Below are 26,229 nucleotides of genomic sequence, written 5' to 3' on the forward strand. Positions count from 1 at the left end.
CTTGCAGTGAGCCGAGATCGCGCCACTGCACTCCAGCCTGGGCGACACAGCGAGACTCCGTCTCAAAAAAAAATGAAGAAAATGAGTGTCATGTCTGACATTTTATTGTGACCTGAAGTAAGACTTGTTACTGATGTAATTTTTGCACAGGGATCTTCATTCTTATTTATTGGGAGACCAGGAAGAAAATGAAAACAGTGCAAATCAACAAGTCAACAATAATCAGCATGCTCGAAATAACAATGCTATTCCTGTGGTGGGGGAAGGCCTTCATGCAGCCCACCAAGCCATACTCCAGCAGGGAGGGCCAGTTGGCTTTCAGCCTTACCGCCGACCTTTAAATTTTCCACTCAGGGTAGGTACTATACAGACTTAATCACATATAGAGGTTTTTCGTTTTTTTGTTTTTCAAATTGCTGTTGAGAATTGGTGCTGTTAGCATGCAGTCCTCTGTATAGACATGTTCCATATTTTATTACCCTCATTATGTAATGTAAATGATCAGGTAAGTTTACCAAATTTTAGAGATAAGTCACAGAGTTGGGATTCCCTTGGCTCTTGCTCCCTATTTAAGAGGAAAAGACTCTACAGTAATTAAGAAACTAATGTTATCGATACGTTTCAACAATGTGTCAGGAACTAGAATGGGCATTTTGATGTTCTCTCATTTAATTTCCACTCAAATACTGTAAAAGTATAGGCGATAATTTCATGTTTATAGCTGAGGAACATGAAGGCAGTATTAGTTAAGAATGTGCCTATTCCATGTTCTTTAAACTAGCAAGTGATCAGTCTTTGTGCAACTCAGAATTTTGTCAGAAATGTAAGCTGATGACTGCTATATGATTACAGTGAAGTCATCCTTCATTTATATCAAGTCTGTTATTTTAAAATGCCCTTTAATAATGACATGGGCTTGTGAGTCTGATCATTTTAAAACGTGGGCAGGTTATTTAACCTCTCAGCCTCACATTTCTTTTTTTGTAAAAATAGTCATTATTAGACCTTTGTCTATTACTGTAGGTCACATGTTCAGTCATTCAGCAAACATGTCTTAAGTGTCTATGAGTGATATTTTCAGTGTCTGTGAGGATATAGAGAGCATACATGGTCTTTGCTCAGAAAGAGCTTCCAGTCTACTCAGAGATGAGAAAGGCAGTGGCAGATTTGGGTTCTCATGCTGGATGTTTACAGTGGGTGCTGTGACTCCTTCAATCAAGAACCACTTGTTCTTAATATGGGCCCAAAGGAAGGAATCTTCCTAGAATAGGTGGTGCCTGAACTGTCTTAAACATTGAGAGACCTGGCAGAGAGTGAAATAAAGGAAGTGGGAAGGACATTCCAGGAATATGTTAGGACTGGGTCACATTAGGCATGGTGCGCTTGGAATTGCAGGTAAGGGAGTTGTGTTGTTTTGTTTTTGAGACAGGGTCTTGCTCTGTTGCCCAGGCTGGGGTGCAGTGTTGCAATCATGGCTCACTGTAGCCTTAACCTCCTGGGTTCAAGTGATCCTCCCACCTACTCAGCTGTCCAATTAACTGGGACCACAGGTACATGCCACTACACCCAGCTAATTTGTATATTTTTTATTGAAATGGGGTTTTGCTAGGTAGCCCAGGCTGTTCTCAAACTCCTAGTTCAAGCAGTCTGCCTGCCTCCGCCTCCCAAAGTACTGTATTACAGGTGTAAGCCACTGCACTTGGCCTAATTGAATATATTTAGAGGGTGAGGTGTATGTCCAGGAGAAGTGAGGAACAAGGGGAGAGATGAGGGGCCACGGGAGTGGTGAGGGATAAGGTCGGGAAGAGGTGAGGGACAAGAGGAGTGGTGGGAGGAACCCGATAATGGAGCACCTTGAGCACCCTCTGCACGAGTCCACACTCACTGAATTGTTCTACTCCTTTATCCCCTTGAGGGGAACATCTCTTCCTGATTCTGTGGCTTATTCTAGAGGACTTTGCTGCATAACCCTGAGGAAAGCATGAAGGTCATCTTTTCCTTTATCTCTTAATAGCAGACCTCATAGTCAGCTCCCTTTTTTTCCCCTTGGTCTTTACTCAGCTCTCTCGCCTCTCCAGAGACAAAAAAAGGCCTTCTGAGCAACAGTTACTTTCTGGCCAAATCAGAGACAGTATCAATAAATGACTTTTCAGGCAGTTAGAGCCGACAAAGCCGCGGAGTCTCGTGGGTTTTGTCATCTGTCCTTTTCAGGCTTCCCTCCAGTGCTCTGCCCTCTGGTCTTGTGGAGATGAACCTGGTAAGCTAGCAGGCAAGCCACAGTTGCTGCCTTTCTGCTCAGGGAAACTGGTTTCCTCCTCTCTGTGTGATCACTTTTTATCTGCACTTCTGTGTTAATCTGTTTTCACACTGCTAATAGATACCTGAGACTGGGTAATTTATAAAGGTATGAGGTTTAATTGACTCATAGCGTTCACATGGCTGGGGAGGCCTCACAATCATGGCGGAAGGTGAATGATGAGCAAAGTCGTATCTTACATGGCAGCAGGCAAGAGAGCTTGTGCAGAGGGACTCCCATTTATACAACCATCAGATCTGGTGAGACTTACTCACTACCATGGGAACAGTATAGGGGAAACTGCCCCATGATTCAGTTATCTCCATCTGGCCCTTCCCTTGACACCTGGGGATTATTACAATTCAGGGTGAGATTTGAGTGGGGACGCAGTCACACCGTATCAACTTCTCAGTACAGAAGCACCAGTTTATATGGCTATTTACATTTCGATTTAATTCAAATTAAATAAAGTTAAAAATTTCATTACTCATTTATACTAACCACATATCAAATGCTCAGTAGCCACGTGTGGCCTAGTGGCTACTGCATTGAGCAGTGCAGATCTAGACATTTCTGTCATCATAGAACATTCTAATTGGATAGTACTGTTATTTCATTAGAAGGTGAATGTTTTTAATTTGTAATGTTTTATTTTAATAACAAGGGAAAATTTAAGCTGAATTAAAATGTTCTCTGATTAAAACATATATTTGCCATTTACTTGTGGGATGTATCTGATTATGTGAGAATGGATACTTATTTTCATTTTGGCTTAAATCATAGGTAATTTTACTGAAAATATAAATTTTATGTGAAATTGCAGGAAACCTGGCAACACAAATATAGACGATTTCTTTTTAATGGGAAGATTGTGTTGATTCTTTGATAAAATACATTGAGCTCATGTTCCCTATTTATGCACTCTTTATGTTTTACCTTGCAGATATTTCTGTTGATTGTCTTTATGTGTATAACATTACTGATTGCCAGCCTCATCTGCCTTACTTTACCAGGTATGAGCTTGTGCTAGTCTTCAGCTAATAGCATCATTAAGGTTATTTATTTAGCTATTTGACAGAGTCTTGCTCTGTTCCCCAGTCTGGAGGGTGGTAGTGTGATCATAGCTTATGGCAACCTTGAACTACTGGGCTCAAGCAATCCTTCCGCCTCAGCTAGGTCTATAACTCCATTTAGGAATTCAAAAATTAGAGTACCATATTAGGAAGAGAATCTGTAGGAAAAAATACACTGGAAATTTGGGTCTTGCTGTTCTCTCTAGCCTGTTGAGAAGTAATCACGTAAAGTAAGTTACTGAATTATGTAAATGATCTTACCCAAGTGATCGTTGTGGGATGCTGTAGAGTTTATTCTGAACAACTTTTTGTATGAGGCGCTCCCTTAGACTACTCTCAAATCCATTTTTCACATTCCAGTATATTCAGATAGTCTTAACTTTTTCTAAGAAAATTAATACGGTATTCTTTGATTATTGTGCTTTAAAATGTTACTGTGCCCACTTATTAAAATAAGCTTAGTTTTCTGTCTTGATGAATGAGCCAATTGGAAGAAAGTTCCTCTAAATTATTTGTAATGTTTCTGAATATTGAAAGTAATTCCCCACTTTTGTCCTATTATTTGCGTAACAGTTTCATTTGGTGATAAAAACAATGAAAACATTAATTCCCTCAAAAGCTTATTTATACCTAAAAGAACAAGTAATTGGCATGACAAATCAGAGTGTGTCCCAGTAGAGCTCACCTCCATTGAACTGAACCTAGTTTTGGTTGTGATTTCATGAAATCGTGTACTCTTCAGACATTGTGGTTTTTGTCTTTTGTTTTTTGATGAAGACATTGATATATCGAATGTGATATCTTTTTCCTAATGTGAAAATACTAACAGAACAACATGAAGATTACAATTCTCTTTACCTAGCCACATGTCTCATTTATCAGCTTTTCTATTTTCAGTATTTGCTGGCCGTTGGTTAATGTCATTTTGGACGGGGACTGCCAAAATCCATGAGCTCTACACAGCTGCTTGTGGTCTTTATGTTTGCTGGCTAACCATAAGGGCTGTGACGGTGATGGTGGCATGGATGCCTCAGGGACGCAGAGTGATCTTCCAGAAGGTTAAAGAGTGGTCTCTCATGGTATGTGTTTGTAATAAAAGACTGATCTTGTCTATTAGGAATAGTGAATATTTTTCCAGTCATCTTAATTTTTTCTTTTTTTTGGCACATTTATTTCCTTACTATATTGTTTCAAGAGAGTTGATTTTTTGAATTAGGAGGAATATTCTTTTAAGATAGTGGCTTTCTGGTTCATTCCTGTTCAGAGTCCTACATTCAGATGTATTTGAGGTTTAAAAGAAAAACAGACCGGGCACAGTGGCTTATGCCTGTAATCCCAGTACTTTGGGAAGCTAAGGCGGGAGGATTGCTTGAGCCCAGGAGTTTGAGACCAGCCTGGGCAACAGAGCAAGACCCCATCTGTATTTTAAAAAGTATATGTATGTAACATATTTTTACTGGATCACTTAGTAGCATGTTTTTCTTTATTCTCGGGCATGCACATACCCACACACGCTTATATTACTTACTTAAGGGCCTTACTGGACACTTCGTAACATTATTGCTCTCAGTAACACATTTGACTGCCACAAATGTAGGATTAAAAAAAAATAACTAAGATGATTATCTGAGTGCAGTGATTTATGTCTGTACATGTGTAATGTTGGCTGCAGCTGGTAACTATGTTTAGGTTACTGCTTACACCTTTTCATTTGTGTAATGAACTCTAATTTTGTATCAATTTATATTTTGATTTTGATTTCATTAGAAGTTTAATATCCATTTAATATTAGTGTTGAAGAAAAATATAAAATCCATTTTTATAGTGAGAGATTCATTATATATTATGGAGGAGTTTAATTGCTATTTAATCCATAAGATAATGAGACACTTAACCGTATTTAAAATACAGAATCCAACTAATTCCAGTTTTCATTTGATAGTCTTCCATATTATTAGAAAGTGCTCTGTAGAGAAACAAGTACTTTGTCTTCCATACACATCATATTTAGTCTCTTGTTGAAACAGGTGTGTTTTCTGAGGCCACCTGAAGTAAAAGAGAGGTCATCAGGATCCAAGGCCACTTTAAATCATTTTTTTTGCTCAGAATTTCACCATTACTCTTTTATAATGTCTCCTGTCTGTGTCAGCTTTATTTTCATTTTGCCATTTAGTCCAGTTGCTAGAGCTGCACTGTCTGGTATGCTAGTCATGTGGCTAAATGGCTACCATATTTGACAGATACAGGGCATTTCTATCAGTATGGTAAGTTCCACTGGACCATGTTGTCCTTTGAGGGAGCCAGTTTGATCAGCTTTATTAATTACTTTAGGACTGTGCAGAGCCCTTCCTATATACCAGTCCACCTCAAGGTTCACAGATCAGCCTGTGTATGGGTGGGCCACTGTTGGAGCAGGGGCCCTGGCCAGTCGGTGGCTTTTCTTGAGCAAACGGAAACCTAGTCCTGAGAATTGGATTGTGAGAAAAAACAGCCCAGCCACCTGTGTGCTTTTTATGTAAGAGACTTGAGCACCTGCAGATTTTCTGGGTCCTAAAACCAGTCCCTGTGGATACTGAGAGATGACTGTGGTTGCTCTGCTAGGCATCAGTCTCAAACCTCAAAATGGAAATAGAGTTTGGCTCAGTCAGAAAGATCCTCTTCAATGATATGATATCCTGTTTCCTGATAGATCATGAAGACTTTGATAGTTGCGGTGCTGTTGGCTGGAGTTGTCCCTCTCCTTCTGGGGCTCCTGTTTGAGCTGGTCATTGTTGCTCCCCTGAGGGTTCCCTTGGATCAGACTCCTCTTTTTTATCCATGGCAGGTAAATGTATGTCTTTTGTTCATGTTATTTCATTGAGGATTTGGGATCAGAAAATAATCCAAGCTGGGCATGTCTCTCATGCCTGTAATCCTAGCACTTTGGGAGGCCGAGGTGGGAGGACTGCATGCACCCAGGAGTTCGAGACCAGCCTGGGCAGGATGGCAAGACCTAGTCTCTATAAAAAATTGGCTCATGCGTCTGGTCCCAGCTTCTTGGGAGGCAAAGGTGGGAGGATCGCTTGAGCCCGGGAGGTTGAGGCTGAAGTGAGCTGTGTTCATGCCACTGCACTGTAGCCTGGGCAACAGAGTGAACGTCTGTCTCAAAATAAAAAAAAAAAAACAAAATTTTTTAAATTATTTAATTTTTTGAATATTTAATTATGATATTTAATTCTAAGAACTCTTATAAAATTAAGTAATGCTCTTTAATCGATCTTTTGTTTCAGAATATGCAGTTCTTATAATTCCTTTAAAAGTGCTTACTTTATAGGTTAAAATGTTACTAACCACTTAGTTTTCTCTAATATTTGAAGATACAAGCTAATAGTCATTGATTTTCATTCACCTTTGAGATAGATTGAATTGTCTTATTCTTTTTGACTTGGAGGCTTTAATACTTTTGAATTATTATAGCATGTTTTCCCACAAAGTCACAGATTCATTAAAAAGAGTATCTTGGCTGGGTGCAACCTGTAATCCCAGCACTTTGGGAGGCCAAAGCAGGTGGATCACCTAAGCTCAGGAGTTCAAAACTAGCCTGGACAACATGGTGAAATCCCGTCTCTACCAAAAATACAAAAAATTAGCCAAGTGTGGTGGTGTGGGCATGTGGTCCCAGCTACTCGAGAGGCTGAGGTGGGAGGATCGCTTGAGCCTGGGAGGCCACGGTTGCGGTGAGCTGAGATCATGCTACTGCACTCCAGCCTGGGTGACAGAGTGAGACCCTGTCTCTAAAAAAAAAAAAGAAAAAAAAAAAAAAAGCATCCTGAGGGAACCCATGTAAGTCACAGCAAAGGTCTTAAAGCTCATGGAAAAAGAAATGGAACTTTTCTATTGTATTTAGAGCCTGAGGTTTTTAACATCATTGAATTAAGATCTCAAGTTCTTAGTAGGTATTGGGGGAAAGAGCTAGGTATTGACTTGAGTCATTCAAAGGCTTAATTTTAGCTTCGTTTTTATCTCTTAGTGTATTGCAATGGATTTTTCAGAAAATGAAAATTATTTGGGCCATATTTCCCTTTCTCTGCTTTCCAGATGGAGAAGCTCCACAAACTTCATTTACCAGAAAATTTTTATTTAAGTACTTTTAATGTGTACCCACACCCTGGATTGTATCACCCAGATGAAAATGAGGCTAGTGCAGGAATTTTCCTGAGGAATTTACACTCTGATGGGAAAGCCAGACAGGTACACAGGTGTTGTGTGGTGTGATTAGGGGAAGCACAAGGAACTGTGGCATTGTGTAAGAGAGGCATTTAACCTGACTTGGGGAGTTTCAGGTATGGTTTTCTGTAAGAGATAGTATCTAAGCCAACCTAACTAGTAGAGAACAGAGAAGTGGGTAAGAAAGGAAGAAGTATATTCTAGGAGGGAGATGATGGGCAGACCTGGTGTGAGACAAGGCATGCATATGTGGGGAACTGCCTCCTTTCTAGTCTGTGTCATAGACTAGAATAGATGAGAAATAAGTAATACAAAGAAGTACAGGACTGACTTGTGTTTTGATTTATGACTTTTTAACTTTTTGATCGTTGAAAGCGATACACATTCAGTAGAAACTGTACTTTGAGTACTCCTATAGCTATCCTGTTTTTCACTTTCAGTACAGTATTCAGTAAATTGCATGAGATACTCACTACCTAATTATAAAATAGGCTTTGTTAGGCCCCAGTTTTACTACAAGGCAAAAAATAAAATAGGTTTTGTGTTAGAAGCTTTTGCCCAAATGTAGGCTAATGTAAATGTTCTGAGCACATTATGATAGGCTGGGCTAAGCTATGATGTTTGGTAGGTTAGATGTATTAAATGCATTTTTGACTTAAGTGTTTTCAATTTAAGATGGGTTTGTCTGGACCTAACATCATTGTAAGTTGAGGAGGATCTAATTAAGCATATGTTATGCCTTTCTGTAAGAGCTGTATTCCAGAGTAGTCAAATAGTATCTGTAATTGAAGGAGAGAGCTACCTTTTTTTTTTTTTAACAGAAAAATGCCAGCAAATAGAGAGATTAACACAATTAGAAAAATACTATTTTGCAATACCCAACAAAATAATTGATAATAGCAAGGATTGTTAGTGGATGTTGAATCCAACAGATGAAAGGTTGATCGGTCTTCAGTTGCTATTGCTGTGTAACAAGTTATTCCACAACTTTGTGGCTTAAAACAACCATTTTAATTTTGTCCACAGAGTTTATGGGTCAGATATTAAGACAGAGCATATCAGTTTGTCCCTGCTCTGTGCTATCTGGAGCCTTAACTGGGAAGATTCAATGGCCAGGAATGATTTGACAGTTATGGCTGGAATCATTTGGCTGGAAACACAACTAGTGGAGGGATCAGGTTGACAATACCCTAACCCAATCAGTGATGACTGAACAATACGAGAGTTGATGCTTGTTGTTGGTTGCTACCCGTATGGGGCTGTTGACTGGAGCTCCTGTATGTGCCTGGGCTTCTTCATAGCTACGTAACCTCAAGGTATTTGGGCTTCTTATGTTGTAGTTCAGGGAAATGAGTGTCCCCACAAACAAGAAGCTGCATCATCTTTTATGACCCCCTGTCAGAAGGCCTACAACATCACTTTTCAGTAAATTTTACTGGGTATAAGCAAGTAACAAATGTTGGCTAAGATTCAAGGGAAGAGGACATAGACCCCCTACCACATGATGGGAAAAGAATTTGCAGGTATGTTATATTGCAGTGTGAAAGTGGTTAAAAAATTTGCATGGTGGCAAAGTGTCACCTTGTGGGTTACTTGATGGCTCAAAGGGAAACAACTAGTGGAGGGGTCAGGCTGACAATACCCTAACCCAGTCAATGATCAAGCACAGTGCTGCTGCAAATGAGACAAACAGATACTATCTGCCTTTTAATGTTACGCAGCATGAGCTCTGAAAAAGGCCAAAGCATCCTGTGACATCAAGGAGCCATCTTGGCACTGTTAGCCAGGCCTTGGTGTTCTCCTGTTGGACATAAACAATTTGACAGAACATCAACATCATACACTGTCACTCTATGATCAAGATAGAGGAAGACAAAAGCAAGGCCCTCTGTGGTCAAGTCTGAACACAGACAGAATGTGAGCATTATGCAAGCCACAGAAATGACCAAACATTCCCCTTTACTGGCTAACAGGATTGGTTACTGCTTCATTACCAATTACAGTTTTAGCTTCTGCCACTTTTTCTAGGTAAGATTTATTTATTAAGATAACCATTTACGGATTACTCTGCTTTCTAATAGCATCCGATACCAAATTCCTGCTTCCTTAAATCTTCCCCCAAATCCCTAACACAAGCTGAAATCCTATAATAACCCCTTTCTAGCACTGTTACTGAGGGGCCCCAAGTTCTCCATGCTGTGTTACTCCCTTGCTGCAATGAGTAATACATGCAACTTGTTCTAGTTATACTTGTATTTTTGGTGGTCTTTACAGTACTCAGCATTACCTGTGAAATCATCACCACCTTAGAGAATTCTTTGGTACTATCAAAGTTTAAAAATGCTTATGTATTATGACTCAGCAGTTTGGCTTTTCAGAATCTACTGCATGTATACAGGAGGCATGAGCTGAGCAAGGCTGTTTCTGCAAATACATCATTTTTTATAGCAAAAAATGAGAAATGATCCAGATGTCCACCAATAGAGAATGCCCAAATAAGATGTGGAATATCAATGCAGCGATTGAAAAAATGAAGTGGAGATACTTGTTTTGACATCGATAGCTCCCAGACATGTTTCTGAGTTGGGGGAAAGCACAAGCTGTAGACAGATAATGTGCAGCGTGCTATCCTGAATGTTTTGCATTAAATCCCCAAGTTTTTGAAGGAACAGCTTGCTTTTTCTCCATTCATGACTTTAAGCTACTTGCCTTTCCTGCAGCAAGTGGCTGCAGCCCTGTGGGATAGTGGGCCACTTGGAATTCTAGCAGAGCAGCTAGTGTGGTGTGTCCTGTCTGGCAGGAAAGGACTGCAAAGCAGTGAGATTTTAGAGAACGTGAATCACAGTGATCTTGGACCTCCTTGGGTAAACGTTAATCTCATTTGGGTATCTGCTGGACTCCCAAAAGGCCAAGAGAAAGCTGAATTGGTGGGTTGTCGCATCTTCCCTGCCTGTGAGAAAAAGCAGGGAGGCTTTCTTCATGTTCCTCAGGAGGAGACTGTTGGACGCTATCCCAAAGGTCTGAAGAGGTAAAAGATCCTTTTGAAGCCCTTTAGGATATTCTGAACCAGGCCCAAGCCTCCTTGAAGCTGCAAAGGAAATTGTAACAAGTGCTTTATATGCAGGAGGTTCAGCAGCCACGCAAAGGCAGTTAAGGCAGAGCAGTCAGAACGCATGCCAGTTTGACAGAGAACTGCTGGCAGAGCCATGAGCTTCCAGAGAGAAGAGCAAACACACAGGACGCTGAGTGCAGTATGTTCACACGCACACACGAACAGCAGCTCTAAAGCAGAATGCAGTTGTTTTGGAGCTGTATGGCATAAATTTCAGACAAATCTAGTAGTGAAAAAAGATGCAGACAGTCACCACTGGGCTTGGCTTGGAGGTATGGAAGATGAATGCAAAGCACTGAGCAAAATGGAAGAGGAAATTGAGAAAGAGAAGTGTTTTGGAGGAAACATCTAGGAGACTTAGTGTAGTGATAATGGGGGTTCCAGAAGGAGCAAATGTGAGGCAGCATTGATAGAAAAATAGGAGAAAATTTAACGGAATTGTAGAAAGATCTGATTCTGTAGGTTGAAAGGGCTCATCAGATTTGGTAAGATTGAAATCCAAGATAAAAACACATATTTAGGTATATCTTGTTAGATATGGGGAAATCATATACAAGCTTCAAAAAAAACTGTACTGTCATTGGACTTCTTTTCTATAGCACTGAAAACCATAAGATATCAGAGAATTTATAGACGACTGAGATAAAAGGGACAAAAACCAAGCTTCCTCTACCCAGACAAAAAATAATATAACTGTTTAGCTATCAGGATGAAGATTGATATTTGAAGGTATTCAAGAATTCAGTGTGTGTATCAACCTCTCACCCCATTTGAAGAAGATCCTTAGAAGACTAACCAATCAAACCAGTAAAGAAATGGGAACGTTGGCCTCAAGATGGTAGACAGTGAAGAGGAGAATTAACAATCTGAGCAAAGTCCATATAAAAAATGATACTACATATTTTCTATGGGATAAAATGTATAGGTGCAGCTGAATGCATGGGAAAAAATGTGGATGGTATGTACCAAAAGCTAATAGTAGTTACTGCTGGGGAGGGATCAGGATTTAAGGTAGTGGTCACAGAGGACTCCAGTCTTCTCTGTAAAGATTTTGGTTTTATATAAGAATCAGTCTAAATATTACATGGGGTTTCTTTAAAAAAAAAAAAAAAAAAAATATATATATATATATATATATGCTAGGTAGAGACCAGGTTATAAAGGGTTTTGTGTGTCTTGCTAAGGAGTTTAGGGTTGTTAAGCAGGGAAGTTACATTCATGATCTGATTTGCATTTAAAGAGATACTTGGTGGTAGTGGGGATGGGGGTTGTGGGGAGGGAGGAGGTAGTCATCATTCTGACTGCCTGGTGGAGAGTTGAAGGGTAGGCAGGCCAAGAGTCCATTGCACCATGAGGAGTAACCTAGTAACAGTTCCCCGGTAGAACCACAAATGCTTCAAACTAGAAGCTATCTGTGAGCCTTTAGAATGGTTTCTTAGGCCGAACTTTGCTCCACAGTCTTAATTTGACATAAATAAGCTCAGTTGAAACCAATGAAATAGCCTAAAGATGGTTTGAAATAAAATCTTGGCATTTATTTTATTTGCTTTTTGAGATCTCCATTAGTGTCCAGACTTTTTCTAACTCTTGGGAAAACAATATAGATTTTTAAAAGATAGAAGAATGATTTTTGGTGGAAACATTCAATTTGAGCTGTTGAAGAAAAAGAATTCTCTGGGTTTTCAGTTCATGTTAGTCTTGTAAAATTGTTACCAATCCTGTAGAACTTCTATTTTGATGTGAAATAATGTAAGAAAATTATACAGCCTTTCTGCTGTGTTTATTGTTAAAAAACAACAGAAATCTGTTAAATGGTTTTTAATTCCCTAGGACTGGGCACTTGGAGTCCTGCATGCCAAAATCATTGCAGCTATAACATTGATGGGTCCTCAGTGGTGGCTGAAAACTGTAATTGAACAGGTAAGCAAGATCAGTTTTCAGAGAAAGACATTCTGGAATTGGTTGTGTTTATGTTTGGCGGCTATAACTCATTTCTTATCTTTCTTACTTGCTGAGTTTTCTACATTTTGTTTGATGGGCATATGTAATTTTTTTTTTTTTTTTAAGACGGCAGTTTCACTGTATGGGAGGAAAAATAATTTTTTTCTCAACCCTTGTTTTTGTTTTTGTTTTTGTTTTTTTAGTTAAATTGGAACGTTTTAATAAAAGACTAAGAACAGAAAAACAAAAGTTTATTAAAGTACGTATTTCATATATACATGGAGATACCCAGGGAATGAGTAATTTCAAAGAGGTGGCTTTGAATTCCAGCTGATCTTCAACAAAGAATAATAAATGTTTAGAGAAGTGACAAGATGAAAAGAACTTTGACTCTCTAGGGGTGGCAAATGGGGGGAAGCAAACAAATGGCAGATGCTATGCTGCTCCTTAGTAAAGCTTGGCAGTGTAGATTCCTCTGGTGCCATCTAGAGGCCCAGAAAGGGCCAAAACTCTCTTCAGTGGGTACTCTTTGTCCTCCCTGGTGGAGGTAGGTAGGGTGGGCTACCTTTTGTCTTTATACGTTTATATTCTGCTTCTAGGCAATAGAGGAAGGACAGAAAGTTTTCCTACATCTACCCTTTCTCAGTTGCATTCAGCTCAAAACAATCCTTATGCCAAAGAGACGTATTTTTAGGGTGGCATATTGTGGTCTTCTATATTCCCATGAATTTTCATCAACCACATTTAAGACATCCTTTATCTGAAGGTTAACCAGTAGCTTACAGTATCTAGAACCCTGTTGATAGTGGAGACAGAATGAAAGTATGTGCTTTTTTTCTGGTGAAGTTTGATGTGAATGTATCTAAGCCTATAGTAGATTCTGGAGTGGGGGAAAGGTTATTGCTCGAGGTAGTAAAGGCAGAGGAGAAAGCAGATTACAAAAGGAGAGCTGTTTTGGCTTGATCTAGCTATAGTACCTAAGACTGTTACTGTGTTACAGAACTGCCGGATAATGTGATTGTTGTGGCAATACCTTGGAAAAGGTAGACTGTGCTTTAGCACTCCGATAATAAGACTAGGAAGTATGGTACTTCATTTAAGGAAAATTTCTATCCAAAATGGCCAACATGACAGATTTTGCTACTTCTTTACGCTTTAGTTATCTAGCAGATGTACTTGTGGGGACCCCTCTTATCCTTAGGCCAGTGCCACATAAATAAGACATGATAGTTCTATAGCAGTAAAGTACACCTCTTTTTGATGTATGAGAAGTAAAGACAGTAGTTAGCCAAGCATGCTCAAGAAAATCTTTTCAAAAAGTACCTATATTTCAAGATTTTGATTCTTAGGAGTGGGGGGTTGCGGAGCCAGCAAATTGCAGTGTGTTTGTGTGTGTGTCTAAAGTATGGGCTAATTCTGAAGTCCACCAGGAGTGTGATGGATTGGGGGCTTCTGGCTTCATATGCCTTCGGGATCAGAGTGCAGGCCAGTACACTCTAGAGTGGCCAGGTTAGACTCTGGCCCTTGAAAAAGGAGGTGGAGATAAGGTTTATTCATACTGGAGGCTGTGGAACATCATTGATCTTCTAAATAATTTGTTCTGTTATTGTTTTCTCTTGCATGTGTGTGTGTGTCTGTATAAATTTAAGTAAAATGGTTGGGAATGGTTGAGAAACACTGGGATGCTTTGTTTCATTGATTAAAATGCATTTGGGTTAACTAGGTGTCTTTGGGAACGGAAGCATGCCTTTAAAAGGTTAAGCATGTTTGCCATTCAAATTCTGAGGTGATGGGTTTGAGTTATGCTACATTCAGTCACAGCTAAGAGAGGTTTAAGTGCTGCTGGGGAGGCAAGAGGAGAAGAAAATAACAGCCTTCTGCCTTGTTTCTGTCTGCACTCCATCTAAATTTTCTGTTCCCAAGGTTTTCCCATTTCCATCCATTCTTTCCTCTGCATTACTCTTATAGAGTTTTCTGGATAAGATGATGGAAATATTCTAGCAATTCTTGGACTTGCTTTTTTTATATTCACTATAGAATTCTTTCATACTAAATTTTAAAATACCTTTTGAATTGTTAAAATTTGATTTATGCATACTTCAGAAATGTTTCCTGCTTCAGTATTTTCTCATCATACTCAGATAAAATGAATGCAATATTGTATAATAACACAATATTACATATTACATGTGTCTTACATAAGGTGTATGAAGTTACTTCAGGTAATGTGGTCTTGAATGAATACCACTGAATGTCATCTGGTATTGTATAGTGCAAGTAGAGTATAAATTATTCTAGATTAGTGTCTTATTTCATCACTTAGCAGAGCTAATTGCAGAGTGTTAGTGGGTAAATACATTTCCTCAGAAACTCATGGGCACTGTGCTTATGTTGGTATACCAGAATTTGCCTTGACTTAAAAGTAACCAGTTTGACTGTTTTTGGGTTGGCAGATTCAGTTGTGTGGCGATTGCTCTATTAACTTGGAGGAATTTGTCTTGTATCTTTGTTCTAATTGTTTTTTATAATATTTCAGGTTTATGCAAATGGCATCCGAAACATTGACCTTCACTATATTGTTCGTAGACTGGCAGCTCCAGTGATCTCTGTGCTGTTGCTTTCCCTGTGTGTACCTTATGTCATAGCCTCTGGTGTTGTTCCTTTACTAGGTACGTAATGCTGGTTGTGGAGCTTTGAAGGAGCACTTTTACTAACATTGGACATTCTTTTCACCCCTAGTAAAGACGATGGCTCACTCCGTATGCTTTATTTGTAAACATGAATCCAGCTAAAACAATGATTTCAAAATACCACTTTTCTTAGATTTGACTACTATGGGTAAGATTAGAGGGTCATAAAGCTCTTTGATACAGTTCGTTTCTCTACCAGAAGATAAAATTTGAAATTTACATGCTGTACAAAGTAGGCAGGATCAGATTTCCTTCAAGTTGTCTTCTTCTGACTAGAAGTGCTGTGATCATGTAAAATTAAGTAACAGTGTTGTTATATTTAATTTTTAAACACTCTGGCATAAAAGGAGACCCAAAGAGGAGATGCTAATGTGCAACATGTTTATACTTGGAAATACACTGTCTTACTGTGTATTGAAGAATCCTCATAGCTCCTTAAACCTAGCATATTTTCAAAATTATAAGCAGAGACTTTTCCTTTCCAAATCTTTTTCTTCTCCAGAATTCCATCTCTCAGCAACAAACATTATCATCCAACAAATTGCATAAGTCAGAAACCTTGAAGGCTATCCATGTCACCTTATTCTGTCCTCCATGTCCCTCTGGTCTCCAAGTGTCCCATTCTTCTCTGAAGAATCTGGTCTCTCGTCTCTGGAGCCTTTGCTCCTGACTTCTGTTGAGTCATTCGTCTCCTACCCTAACTTTGGCACCTTCCTATCTGGTTTCCCAGCCTTAAATCTGCCACCACTAATTCCTTCTCCACATTGGGCACAATGACCTTTCAAAAGAATGAATTTCACTGTGCCTCTTTGGTGAACATTTTTTCATTGGTTCCTCTGTGGCCTTTAATACAGTCCAACCTTCTGGCATAGGTTTACAAGGCTCCTCCTCTTGCTTTGATGTGGACTTCAGTTTGACCTCACTCCTTGCCTTACTCCATGTCATATACTCTGAGTTTTGATTAAACAACCATGGAATGGCCTCTTATCAAACACAGCATGTCCTCTTATCTCCATGGCTGTCTCCACATTTTCATTTGTCTTATCCATCTGCCAGAAATGCCACCCTCCTCCCTTTAACCATGAGAGAAGAGCTTAAAAAAACACACAACCAAACTTGCAGTATAACATGTATACTTGTATGTTACCTTACTGGGTCAAGAAATAGAACTTTTCCAGCCCCTTGGAAGCCCTTTGTGTGTGTGCCCTTCTTTACCTTTTGCCAGTGATTTGACTTCTAACAGTCTCATTGCTTCTTAGCCAGTAAAGATATTAGCCATGTGCAGTAGCTGCTTGGGAGGCCGAGGTGGGAGGTTGCTTGAGGCCAGGAATTCAAGACCAGCCTGAGCAACATGGTGAGACCCAACCTCTAAAAAAAACAAATAAATAAATTATCTGGGAGTGGTGGCACACGCCTGTAATCTCAGCTGCTCTGGAGGCTGAGGCAGGAGGATTGCTTGAACCCAGGAGTTCAGGGCTAACCTCAGGTTGTGACACTCCAATCTAGCCCAGGCAACAGGGCAAGACCCTGTCTCTTAAAAAAAAAAAAATTGCTAAACACAGGTTTGTATGGAGAGAGGCTAAGCAATGTATCCCTCAATCTGCAGGATGGCATGGGAAACAGGGAACAGTTAAGCTGAGGACCCACAGTGTGCAAACTGCATCGTTTCCTGGTTCCTTCTAAGTAGAAACTTCAAGGCTTTTATTTGGTTTGAATTGTGACTATGCTGAGTATCATAAATACCATATTAAAATGCAAATATATATTTCATGCAAAATATATTTCAAAGCCCATTGCTTATTAGTTTTTGTTTGTTTGTTTTGTTTTTTTTGAGAGACAGAGTCTCGTTCTTTTGCCCAGGCTGGAGTACAGTGATGCAGTCTCAGCTTGCTGCAACCTCCGCCTCCTGGGTTCAAACAATTTTCCTGCCTCGGCCTCTTGAGTAGCTGGGATTACAGGCATGCGCCACCATGCCCGGCTAATTTTTGTCTTTTGGTAGAGACAGGATTTCACCATGTTGGCCAGGCTGGTCTTGAACTTCTGACCTCAGATGATCCACCCGCCTCGGCCTCCCAAAGTGCTGGGATTACAGGCGTGAGCCACCACGCCCAGCCCATTGCTTATTAGTTGACTATGTCATTAAAATTAAATTATTTTGACTCTTTAGAACAATCTACTGGTTTTGTCTAGACTAGGAATGCCCTATTTTCTTTTTTATTCTAATTATCATATATTATTTTCTGCCCATTAATAGTACATAGACTTAAGAATTTGGATTTCCAAACCAGTCGTTCATATTTTCATTTTTAAAAATTTTATTGAGCTTTTCTGGAAAGACTTTGGAAGGGAAAAAGAGTGGCAAATGAAGAATGTTAGTACGTGTTTTGCCCTGTTTAAATGCTTTATGTAATTCTTACACGTTAGTCTTAGGGTAGCTTTTTAATATGTTTTGTCAACTCTGTTTTAGAAATGGGAAATTGAAGTTCGTAGAGATTGAGAATCTTACCCCAAAGTCTAGTTTTTAAGGAGTAAGAGCAGCATTCAGATTTTAAACTCAGCTCCAGAGCTCATGCACAGCACACTATTGTGTTTGGAATAATCCACCTGAGGGTATTAATTTTCTGATTTCCTCGGAAATACTTGCTCTGATTTTAAAGCCCCCCCAGTCCCCTCTGCTAAGGAAGTATTAAAACTCATGAGTTAAATATAGAAAAATAAATAGGTGTGTGTTCTAAAAGTTTGAGGATATTTTTTATTATATAAGCACAGTTTTGGTTTTGCCTCTTTAAACTGTGGCGCAGTTGAAATGTATAAATGACACCACTGCTTGTGGAACATGAGAAGTCATCTCATCCAGTTCTTTTTTTTTTTTTTTTTTTTTTTGAGACAGGAACTTACTCTGTTGTCCAGGTTGGAGTGCAGTGGCGTGATCTCAGCTCCATGCAACCTCCACCTCCCAGGTTCAAGCGATTCTCCCACCCCAGCCTCCTGAGTAGGTGGGAATACAGGTGCAACACCACCACACCTGGCTAATTTTTGTGTTTTTTGGTAGGGTTTTACCACATTGACCAGGCTGGTCTAGAACTCCTGACCTCAAGCAATCCACCCGCCTCGGCTTCCCAAAGTGCTGGGATTACAGGCGTGAGCTACCATGTCTGGCCTCCTTGTTTTACAAATGAGAAAGGTGGGGGTCAGAAAGGGCTCATGACCCACACAGATTATAGATTAACAGACCTGGGGCTTAGAAAGCTTGTCTGCCCCAGTCCATTCTTCCTAGGGGAAGGACATGTTTATGTTTCATGTCACTGTTATTTCACATACACTTAAAATTTTTCTTTTTTGGTTTTCTAGGTGTTACTGCGGAAATGCAAAACTTAGTCCATCGGCGAATTTATCCATTTTTACTGATGGTGGTGGTATTGATGGCAATTTTGTCCTTCCAGGTCCGCCAGTTTAAGCGCCTTTATGAACATATTAAAAATGACAAGTAAGTCTGGTTTTCTTTTCATCTCTTGTTTAGGTGTTTTCACTTCTTAATTTATGTGTCTGATGTGACAAATCATAGGAGGGAAACATGCTCAGATTCTGGATATACTTGGAGGTGGGATTAGCAAGGTTTGCTGACAGATAGTGTGACATGTGAAGGAGAGTGGAATCAAGGACTCAGTTGGCCCAAACAACGGGGAATATGGAGTTGTCACTTACAGAGCTGGAAAAGACTGGGAGAAACTGTTTTGGAGAGGGAGTTTTTTTTTTTTGGTGGTGGTGGTTTTTTTTCTGAGACAGAGTCTCGCTCTGTTGCCAGGCTGGAGTGCAGTGGTGCGATCTTGGCTCACTGCAACCTCTGCCTCCCAGATTCAAGCGATTCTCCTGCCTTGGCCTCCCAAGGAGCTGGGATTACAGGTATGCACCACCACGCTCAGGTAATTTTTGTAGTTTTAATAGAGACAGGGTTTCACCATGTTGGCTAGGATTGTCTCGATCTCCGAACCTCTTGGCCTCCCAAAGTGTTGGGATTACAGGCATGAGCCACTGCAGCCAGCCAAGAGATTTTTTAATGCCCATTCCAAATAGTTTCTCAGTCTGTTTTCAAATGTTTTGGTCTGACAGTGTATTAAATAGTTCTAGATAAAAATAAGAAGCCTGCATTAGAAACCAGCAGTGCCCTGCATAAGCTCCTCTTGCTTATGCAGGGCCACTAGGTTACTCTCAGGTTGCACAGAGAGGCTTGAGGGTTACTGCAAAAATGTTGTGGGACTTTCTGTTTTGAAAAAACCATTGAAAACTCTGTCACTTGATCTCAGTAAGAGATTGAGGAAAGCCAAGGAAGACACCTTCCTGGGATAGTATTTGACCTTTCATGTCCTAACTGTAGGCTGAATCATCTGCTTCACTGGGTTCTAGCAGAGAAAGTGAGTTTGTTGTTTATCCATCTCAGTCGGCCAAGAGAGTCCCAGTTTATACCTGCTGCCTTTGTGTCGTTATTAACACGACCCCCTTTTACTTGTGTTTGTCCCCCCTTGCACAACAAATTATACAGTTACCTTATTTGTTCTGAGGAGTAAGATTTTTGAGAATGAAATTTATAGCGTTAAAGACTTCTCCAGAGCATTTACTGACAGTAAAAAATACAAGTATTCTTAGCCAGTCAGAGTACAAAGGACTGTCAACTGAGAGAAGAGGAAGGGGTATTTTCAATGATGAAAATCAACTTTTTAGCACTTAACTTTTTGGCAGAGGAGTAAATACTGCAAACAGAATGACAAGCAAGACATGCCCTGAGGGAACTTCCTGCCTGCTGCTTTCTGTATGCTGGGCGCCTGCCTTTCTGCTCTCTGCCCTTCTCAGCCTTTGCCACGGGTCTATTCCCATTGACCTCTTATTTCTCATGCTTTATCTTCTGCTTTTTCCTGTAGCCCAGTGTCCTCTTTCCTCTTTTCCCATCTATTCCTTCATGCAGAAAACTGTAGACTTAAATGAGAGCATGTCTTGCAGCTGTTGTATGTGTACTCTTTAGCACAGAGTTTGATCTGTAGGAGGTGCTAAGAGTGAGTGAGTGTGTGTGTGAGAAAAGAGTGTGTGTGTGTGTAGTGGGCTTGAGTATGAGGGAGTGACTGGTGGTGGAAGAGAGGGAGTTGGGTTCAGAGTCTCCTTTCTCTGCCACTGAGTTACTCTTTGGATTTGTTCAATTTAACTTGGTTTCTGTATGCTTTTTATTTACTTACTTTGTCATTGCTATAATGCTGACCATATTCTTACTGTATCTTGGTATTTGGTCATCACTGTGTGCCAGGTAGTGCTATATATATTTTAGTAGATATTGCTCAACCTTCACTGTTTAAAATATTTACAAAATCCTCGAAGTTTTAAAAAACACTGGTTGTTTGGGAAACAGTGGGGTAAGGAAGGGCTAACTTCAAGAAAAGAAGGTAAGACAAAAGAAAAGGAATAAAACAGTGACATTATGGATAAAGATGTAATAAGATTAGCATACTTTTTAAAAAGTGACATATTAAGCTACTGGACATAAACTACCCAAATATTTCCTTAGGCTTTTGTGCATTTACAGAAAAGTAATAGATGAAAGTCAAGGTGGAGAAGGTATTGGTGAAAAGTAAGAGTTCCCACAGTGAGCTCTTATTAAAACATGCTAAGCCTTTGTCACTGGGCTTCATACACTTTCCCTTTCTGAAAACAATGCTGCAGCCTGGAACTGTTGGTCTCATTTCCTCCATAAATGGAGGAAAGGGACAAAGGAAAGCTCCCTGGCAGCCTGTCATGTGCAGGCTTCACTCTCCCTCAGTCTCCTTAACTCTGTGGGCTTTTACTGGATCTGCATCTCTGCCTCCAAATGGGTGCCCTTCACACTTGTGCCCAGCCACCTACAGCTTGTTGCCATCCAACTTTGTCGCTGCTGTCCTCTTGGGGTCAGCCTGCAAGCCATCTGCTCACGTTAAGTGAGGCAGGCCTTCAGTGAGCCATCAGTGCAGCTGTTGCCCTTCCCTGGCATTGGAGATGTCTGTCTCCTTGAGTAGGATCTCCAGCCCTGTCCCTCCAACCACAGTAACATCTGCCTTGTTTCTGCAGCCCTATTGGCCTTTGCCATTGCCTTCTCCTTTCATCACATATATAAGTTAGGAACATTTGCCATTCTGTTGTTGAACCATATTCTCCCACTTCCTGTCACTTACACTCACTCACTGCCATGCTGTCTTCCCTTTGACTTCACTGAAATCTCTCCTTTGGTTTCTCCTTTCTTCTCTATAACTAGAGCTTCCAGTTTTACTTTTGTCCTTTCCTACCGTTTTTTTTTTTTTTTTTGAGATAGAGTCACACTCTGTCACCCAGACTGTAGTGCAGTGGCACAATCTCAGTTCACTGCAACCTCTACCTCCTGGGTTTAAGCAGTTCTCCTGCCTCAGTCTCTCTAGTAGCTGGGACTACAGGCATGTGCCACCACACTCAGCTAATTTTGTATTTTTAGTAGAGATGGCGTTTCACCATGGTGGTCAGGCTGGTCTCAAACTCCTGACCTCAGGTGATCCACCCACCTCTGCCTCCCAACGTGCTGGGATTACAGGTGTGAGCCACCGCGCCCAGCCCCTTCCTAGCTTTACTGATGGTCTTGTTTTTAGTCTGTCTCCTTAGATTTGTGCACTAAGTTGTTTTATAAAATCTGAACCTTAACAGATAAGTCCACTGCATAAGTTTACTGTATCCCTCCTGACCTCCACGTGTCTGAGTGTCTGAGACCCCCTAAACCACTGACTGAAGCATGTCCTCCACTGCATAGCATTGGAGGCCTTCCAGCCTTTGCTGCTTCTGCAGCTCTCTACAAACCCATGCCTAGCTAGACATGCTGGCCTTTACAGATGTTCACTCCAGACTCCCTTTGACTAGCCCAACCATTGATGGGTTTTAAGTAGGAGTTAGATTTAAAAAGACATATGAATGTTTTACTCTGTAAGTTCACACAAGAGAGTAACCACCTTGTTTTTGCAACCTAGGTATCTTGTGGGTCAACGACTTGTGAACTACGAACGGAAATCTGGCAAACAAGGCTCATCTCCAGCACCTCCACAGTCATCCCAAGAATAAAGTAGTTGTCTCAACAACTTGACCTTCCCCTTTACATGTCCTTTTTTGTGGACTTCTCTCTTTGGAGATTTTTCCCAGTGATCTCTCAGCGTTGTTTTTAAGTTAAATGTATTTGACTTGTGTTCTCAGCATTCAGAGAGCAGCGGTGTAAGGTTCTGCTGTTCTTCCCTGGATCTTCTGACTTTACTGCTGTCTGAGATTTGTATATGTGTAAATACAAGTTCCTTGATACCCTAAAACCTTGGATTAAACAGAATGTGCATTGTACATCTTTAAACAAAATGTATATTAATTTATTAAATCTAGTTGTCACTTTATTTTGGACCTGCTGTGGTCTCGACAGGAAACATGCCACAGAGCAGTAGTACACAGCCAAGACTTTTCAGTGATGCCTTGTGGAGCGAAGTTCATGATGTCCTAGCAGCTCTCACTAAGGGAACTGTACATTCTTTCTTGGCTATTCAGACCTTACCAAGAACGTTAAAGGAAACAAGTAGAAATCAGCAGTGGAGTGTCTGTGGTAAGAAAACATGAACTTTATGCTTCACTGTTAGTTGTTTGTGGAAGTTATTTTGTATAACACCAAAGCTGTTGTACATTTTCTACTGCCTGATTTTTTTCATGTGTCTGTGTTTGTAATATTGTATAGTATCTTGTGCTAGGTGAGGAAATTATTTTTAATTTTGATAATTTAATATTCCTAATGTGATCAGCATTGGGAGTTGGGTTTCAGTGCTTGTTAGGGGCATGTCTATACTTAGAAAAGAGAAAAAAAGGCCAAATGAAGATTTTCATTAGTCCACCCCCCACCCCCCCTGCCCCACATGCTTTCTTTTCCATAGCAGTGGCCAGAAGTCATGCAAGGTCATAAATCTTTCAAAATGACATCGCCAGCTGTACTGCATCTTACTGGATTTAGGACTTCTGAGATGCTTGTGAAGTGTAGATGTGGTTGTGGTCTTAGATTGACAGCATTAGAGAAGACTGGTTAGAACATCTGGTCTCGCTGGTTAGTGCCTCATTGGCTGAGGACTAGATGTGCATTTCTCCTAGCTTTTCATCAGGAAATCCCAAAGTTTCCAAAGCTTTTTGTTTACAGAATAAAACTTCAAATAAAACCAATTCATTATTTTTCCAGAAGGAAGCTTGGCTGAGCTGGCCTTTTAACATAGGAATGTATTTCATTGGAAACAACCTGAAAAATCTCAAGAGAACTGAACCCTTACAAACTTTGTTTTCCCTCATAACCAAAGCTTCAAATAAGAAGTTTAGAAAAATGGAATGGTTGGGTACATGATCTAAGTGTTTAATGTTAAAGGTATGTTGTAAGGGTAGTGTTTGTTTTTGAATGATACTTTAGAAGGTCTCATAGAAAGTGTATAGCATAGGTCTTCAGGAACTATAAAAGAATTTTCACATAGTATTAAAATCCAGCGACTAAAATCTGAGAATTTTTTAACATATGCAAGTCAGCCAAACATAAGCTACCAAAATAAAGAGCAATGTGTTCTGGCTGTTTTATACTTCAACAATTTTTTCCCTAAGTGGTAAGCAGTTACTTTAAAACACATTTTTAAAAACATCAGTATCAGGAGCTGCAGTGGCTCTGACCGGTTGTCCTGGCACACAAGGAGGCGAGGCTGTGCGTTCAAGGCCAACCTAGGCAAAATTTGGAAAATAAATCAGTATTAGAAATAATGGTTGACATAGGATTCAGTGTTACACTCTTTGGCACTTTGGAGTAGCCTTTTCTCTCATTTGAAATAAGATCTTTGTTAGCCCTACCTTTACTCAGAAATGTAGTCCTATAAAAAATTAGGAGGATTTTAAAATATAATACTGCCTGTCATGATGTATTTCTAAATTGTTCTCTTTGGGAGACAAATATTATTATTGAATTGAGCATGTAACTTGATATATTTGTAGTTTTTTTTTTTAACTCTTTTTTTTTTTTTTTGCCCCCAAGATGTAGTCTTACTCTGTTGCCCAGGCTGGAGTGCAAGTGGCACGATCCTGGCTCACTGCAAACTCTGCCTCCCAGGTTCAAGTGATTCTCCTGCCTCAGCCTCCCAAGTAGCTGGTACTACAGGTGCGCACCACCACGCCTGGCTAATTTTAGTTATTTTAGTAGAGATGGGGTTTCACCATGTTGGCCAGGCTGGTCTCGGAACTCCTGACTGCAAGTGATCTGCCCTTCTTGGGCTCCCAAAGTGCTGGAATTACAGGTGTGAGCCACCACACCTGGCCAACTTGATTATGTTAATTTTGGGTTTTGTTTTGTTTTGTTTTTTAATTTTTCAAAGAATTTGTGGATCTTGGTATAAAGTCATTGGAACATACCTGTTTTAACAGAAAGAGATCCTAGGCAGATACCTCAAAAGGTTAAAAATTCTTAATCCTACAGAATTTTAAATGAATCTTATCAAATGTTTTGTAAACAAACAATATGAATGGCCAAAACATTGCCCTCCATTTCACTGGCAGGTAATTTATATTGTCTTACTTAAGAATTCTCCCCTAGTTTTTCTATTGTACTTTATCCTGTTGTTTTCAATGAGATAAGTATTGTCATAGAAAAAGCATTTTCCGGCATAATATTTGCTTGGGTAGCATTCAGATTTTATTATTAATATTAACCAAGAGCCTTTTACATATTTAAAACCCATAGTTCAGAAAATGCTAGTATTGCTGCCCTCCTTCACATAAATTTTTAAAAGAATTATACTATAGTTTTGCTTCATTTTATATTGGGTTAAAACAGCCTTCAAGAAAGTTAACTAGGAAAGAAGACCTTTTCGTTTTATTTTTACTATTTATATATAGAAGACAGATCAGCATTTGGGATTAGTTTTACATGACCAGTTATCAAATGGTCATAGTATGAAGTGTGCAGTTGTTCATTATTAGTAAATTATGTTTGATTTTTAAACTATTTAGTACTAATAGTTGAGATGAAAACTGAAGAAAAATGCCAATGTGATGTTTGTATATAGCTAGCCTTAAAAAACTTCCCATGTTTTTAGGTGATTTTTTTTCCCCCTCTTAGTTCTCTGGAGAAACAATGAAGATGGGCCATTTCAATTCCAGATGTAAACAAAAAGTAATTTTTATTTCAACATTTAATGTAACTGTTACTGTGGATTCTTGTTTTGTGTATTTTCTTCCCCTTATTCAAGTAATAGAGAATAACTTTCCTTCAAATGATTTGATCCAAGATACGTCATTTCTGTATTGGCAAAATGCCACTATTAAAAGTGTAATTCTTGAATTTAGGTTGAATTGATGACTTTTTAAAACAAAACAGTAACACTGGACATTTCTACATTGTATTGCGTTTGCAAATGTGCGTGAACACACGTGCAGGAGAATGTAGTGCCATAAGAACACTGGTACTTTTTAAAACTTTCCAAGTGAGCTACTTATTTTCATTTTCAGGGTTGAGTACTCTGATCTCTCTACTTACTGTGAGAAGTTTTCTACATTGTAAAATTAAAAGATTACATTTAAAATACTCCTTTAGGATGTTATTCAGCCATCAAAAAAAAAAAAAAAAAAAAAACCAACTTAAATGTCTTACCACTAAAGTATTATTAAAAGCCTCATTTGTGGAGATTCGCTGACTTCCTTGGTTAAGCTGTCTTGTATTTACTTAATTGATCCCCTCAACCAGGTGTTTTCTTTTCAGCCTGATACTGCCCTGTGCCATTTTTAAAAATAGCCATCATGAGTAAGGGCTTCTTTAAAATAATCCCTGACAATATCTTTGGCATTCATAAGACATAAAGATATGACAGTATATGTATGTTTTCATTC

General features: G+C 39.6%; 1 protein-coding gene across 5 annotated transcripts in view; it reads left to right on the forward strand.

Annotated features, from left to right (window-relative positions):
- Window positions 1-25,975, forward strand: part of MARCHF6 (membrane associated ring-CH-type finger 6) — an 83,698-nt gene extending 57,723 nt beyond the window's left edge. For 2 of the 5 annotated variants that reach the window (XM_023218285.2, XM_023218286.2), the window contains 8 exons: window positions 151-355; window positions 3,240-3,309; window positions 4,267-4,448; window positions 6,059-6,193; window positions 12,518-12,607; window positions 15,165-15,297; window positions 18,670-18,805; window positions 22,326-24,087. In XM_023218285.2, coding sequence (XP_023074053.1) covers window positions 151-355; window positions 3,240-3,309; window positions 4,267-4,448; window positions 6,059-6,193; window positions 12,518-12,607; window positions 15,165-15,297; window positions 18,670-18,805; window positions 22,326-22,416 — 1,042 coding nt within the window. In that variant the 3' untranslated portion in view covers window positions 22,417-24,087. Of the gene's footprint in view, window positions 1-150; window positions 356-3,239; window positions 3,310-4,266; window positions 4,449-6,058; window positions 6,194-12,517; window positions 12,608-15,164; window positions 15,298-18,669; window positions 18,806-22,325; window positions 24,088-24,382 lie in introns of those variants that run through there. The other 3 variants (XR_002732929.2, XM_023218287.2, XM_023218289.2) reach the window with 3 other exon arrangements.
- Window positions 25,976-26,229: the final 254 nt, after the last annotated feature.

Source organism: Piliocolobus tephrosceles, chromosome 4 (assembly GCF_002776525.5).
Source record: "Piliocolobus tephrosceles isolate RC106 chromosome 4, ASM277652v3, whole genome shotgun sequence".
In the NCBI taxonomy this organism is placed as follows: domain Eukaryota; kingdom Metazoa; phylum Chordata; class Mammalia; order Primates; family Cercopithecidae; genus Piliocolobus; species Piliocolobus tephrosceles.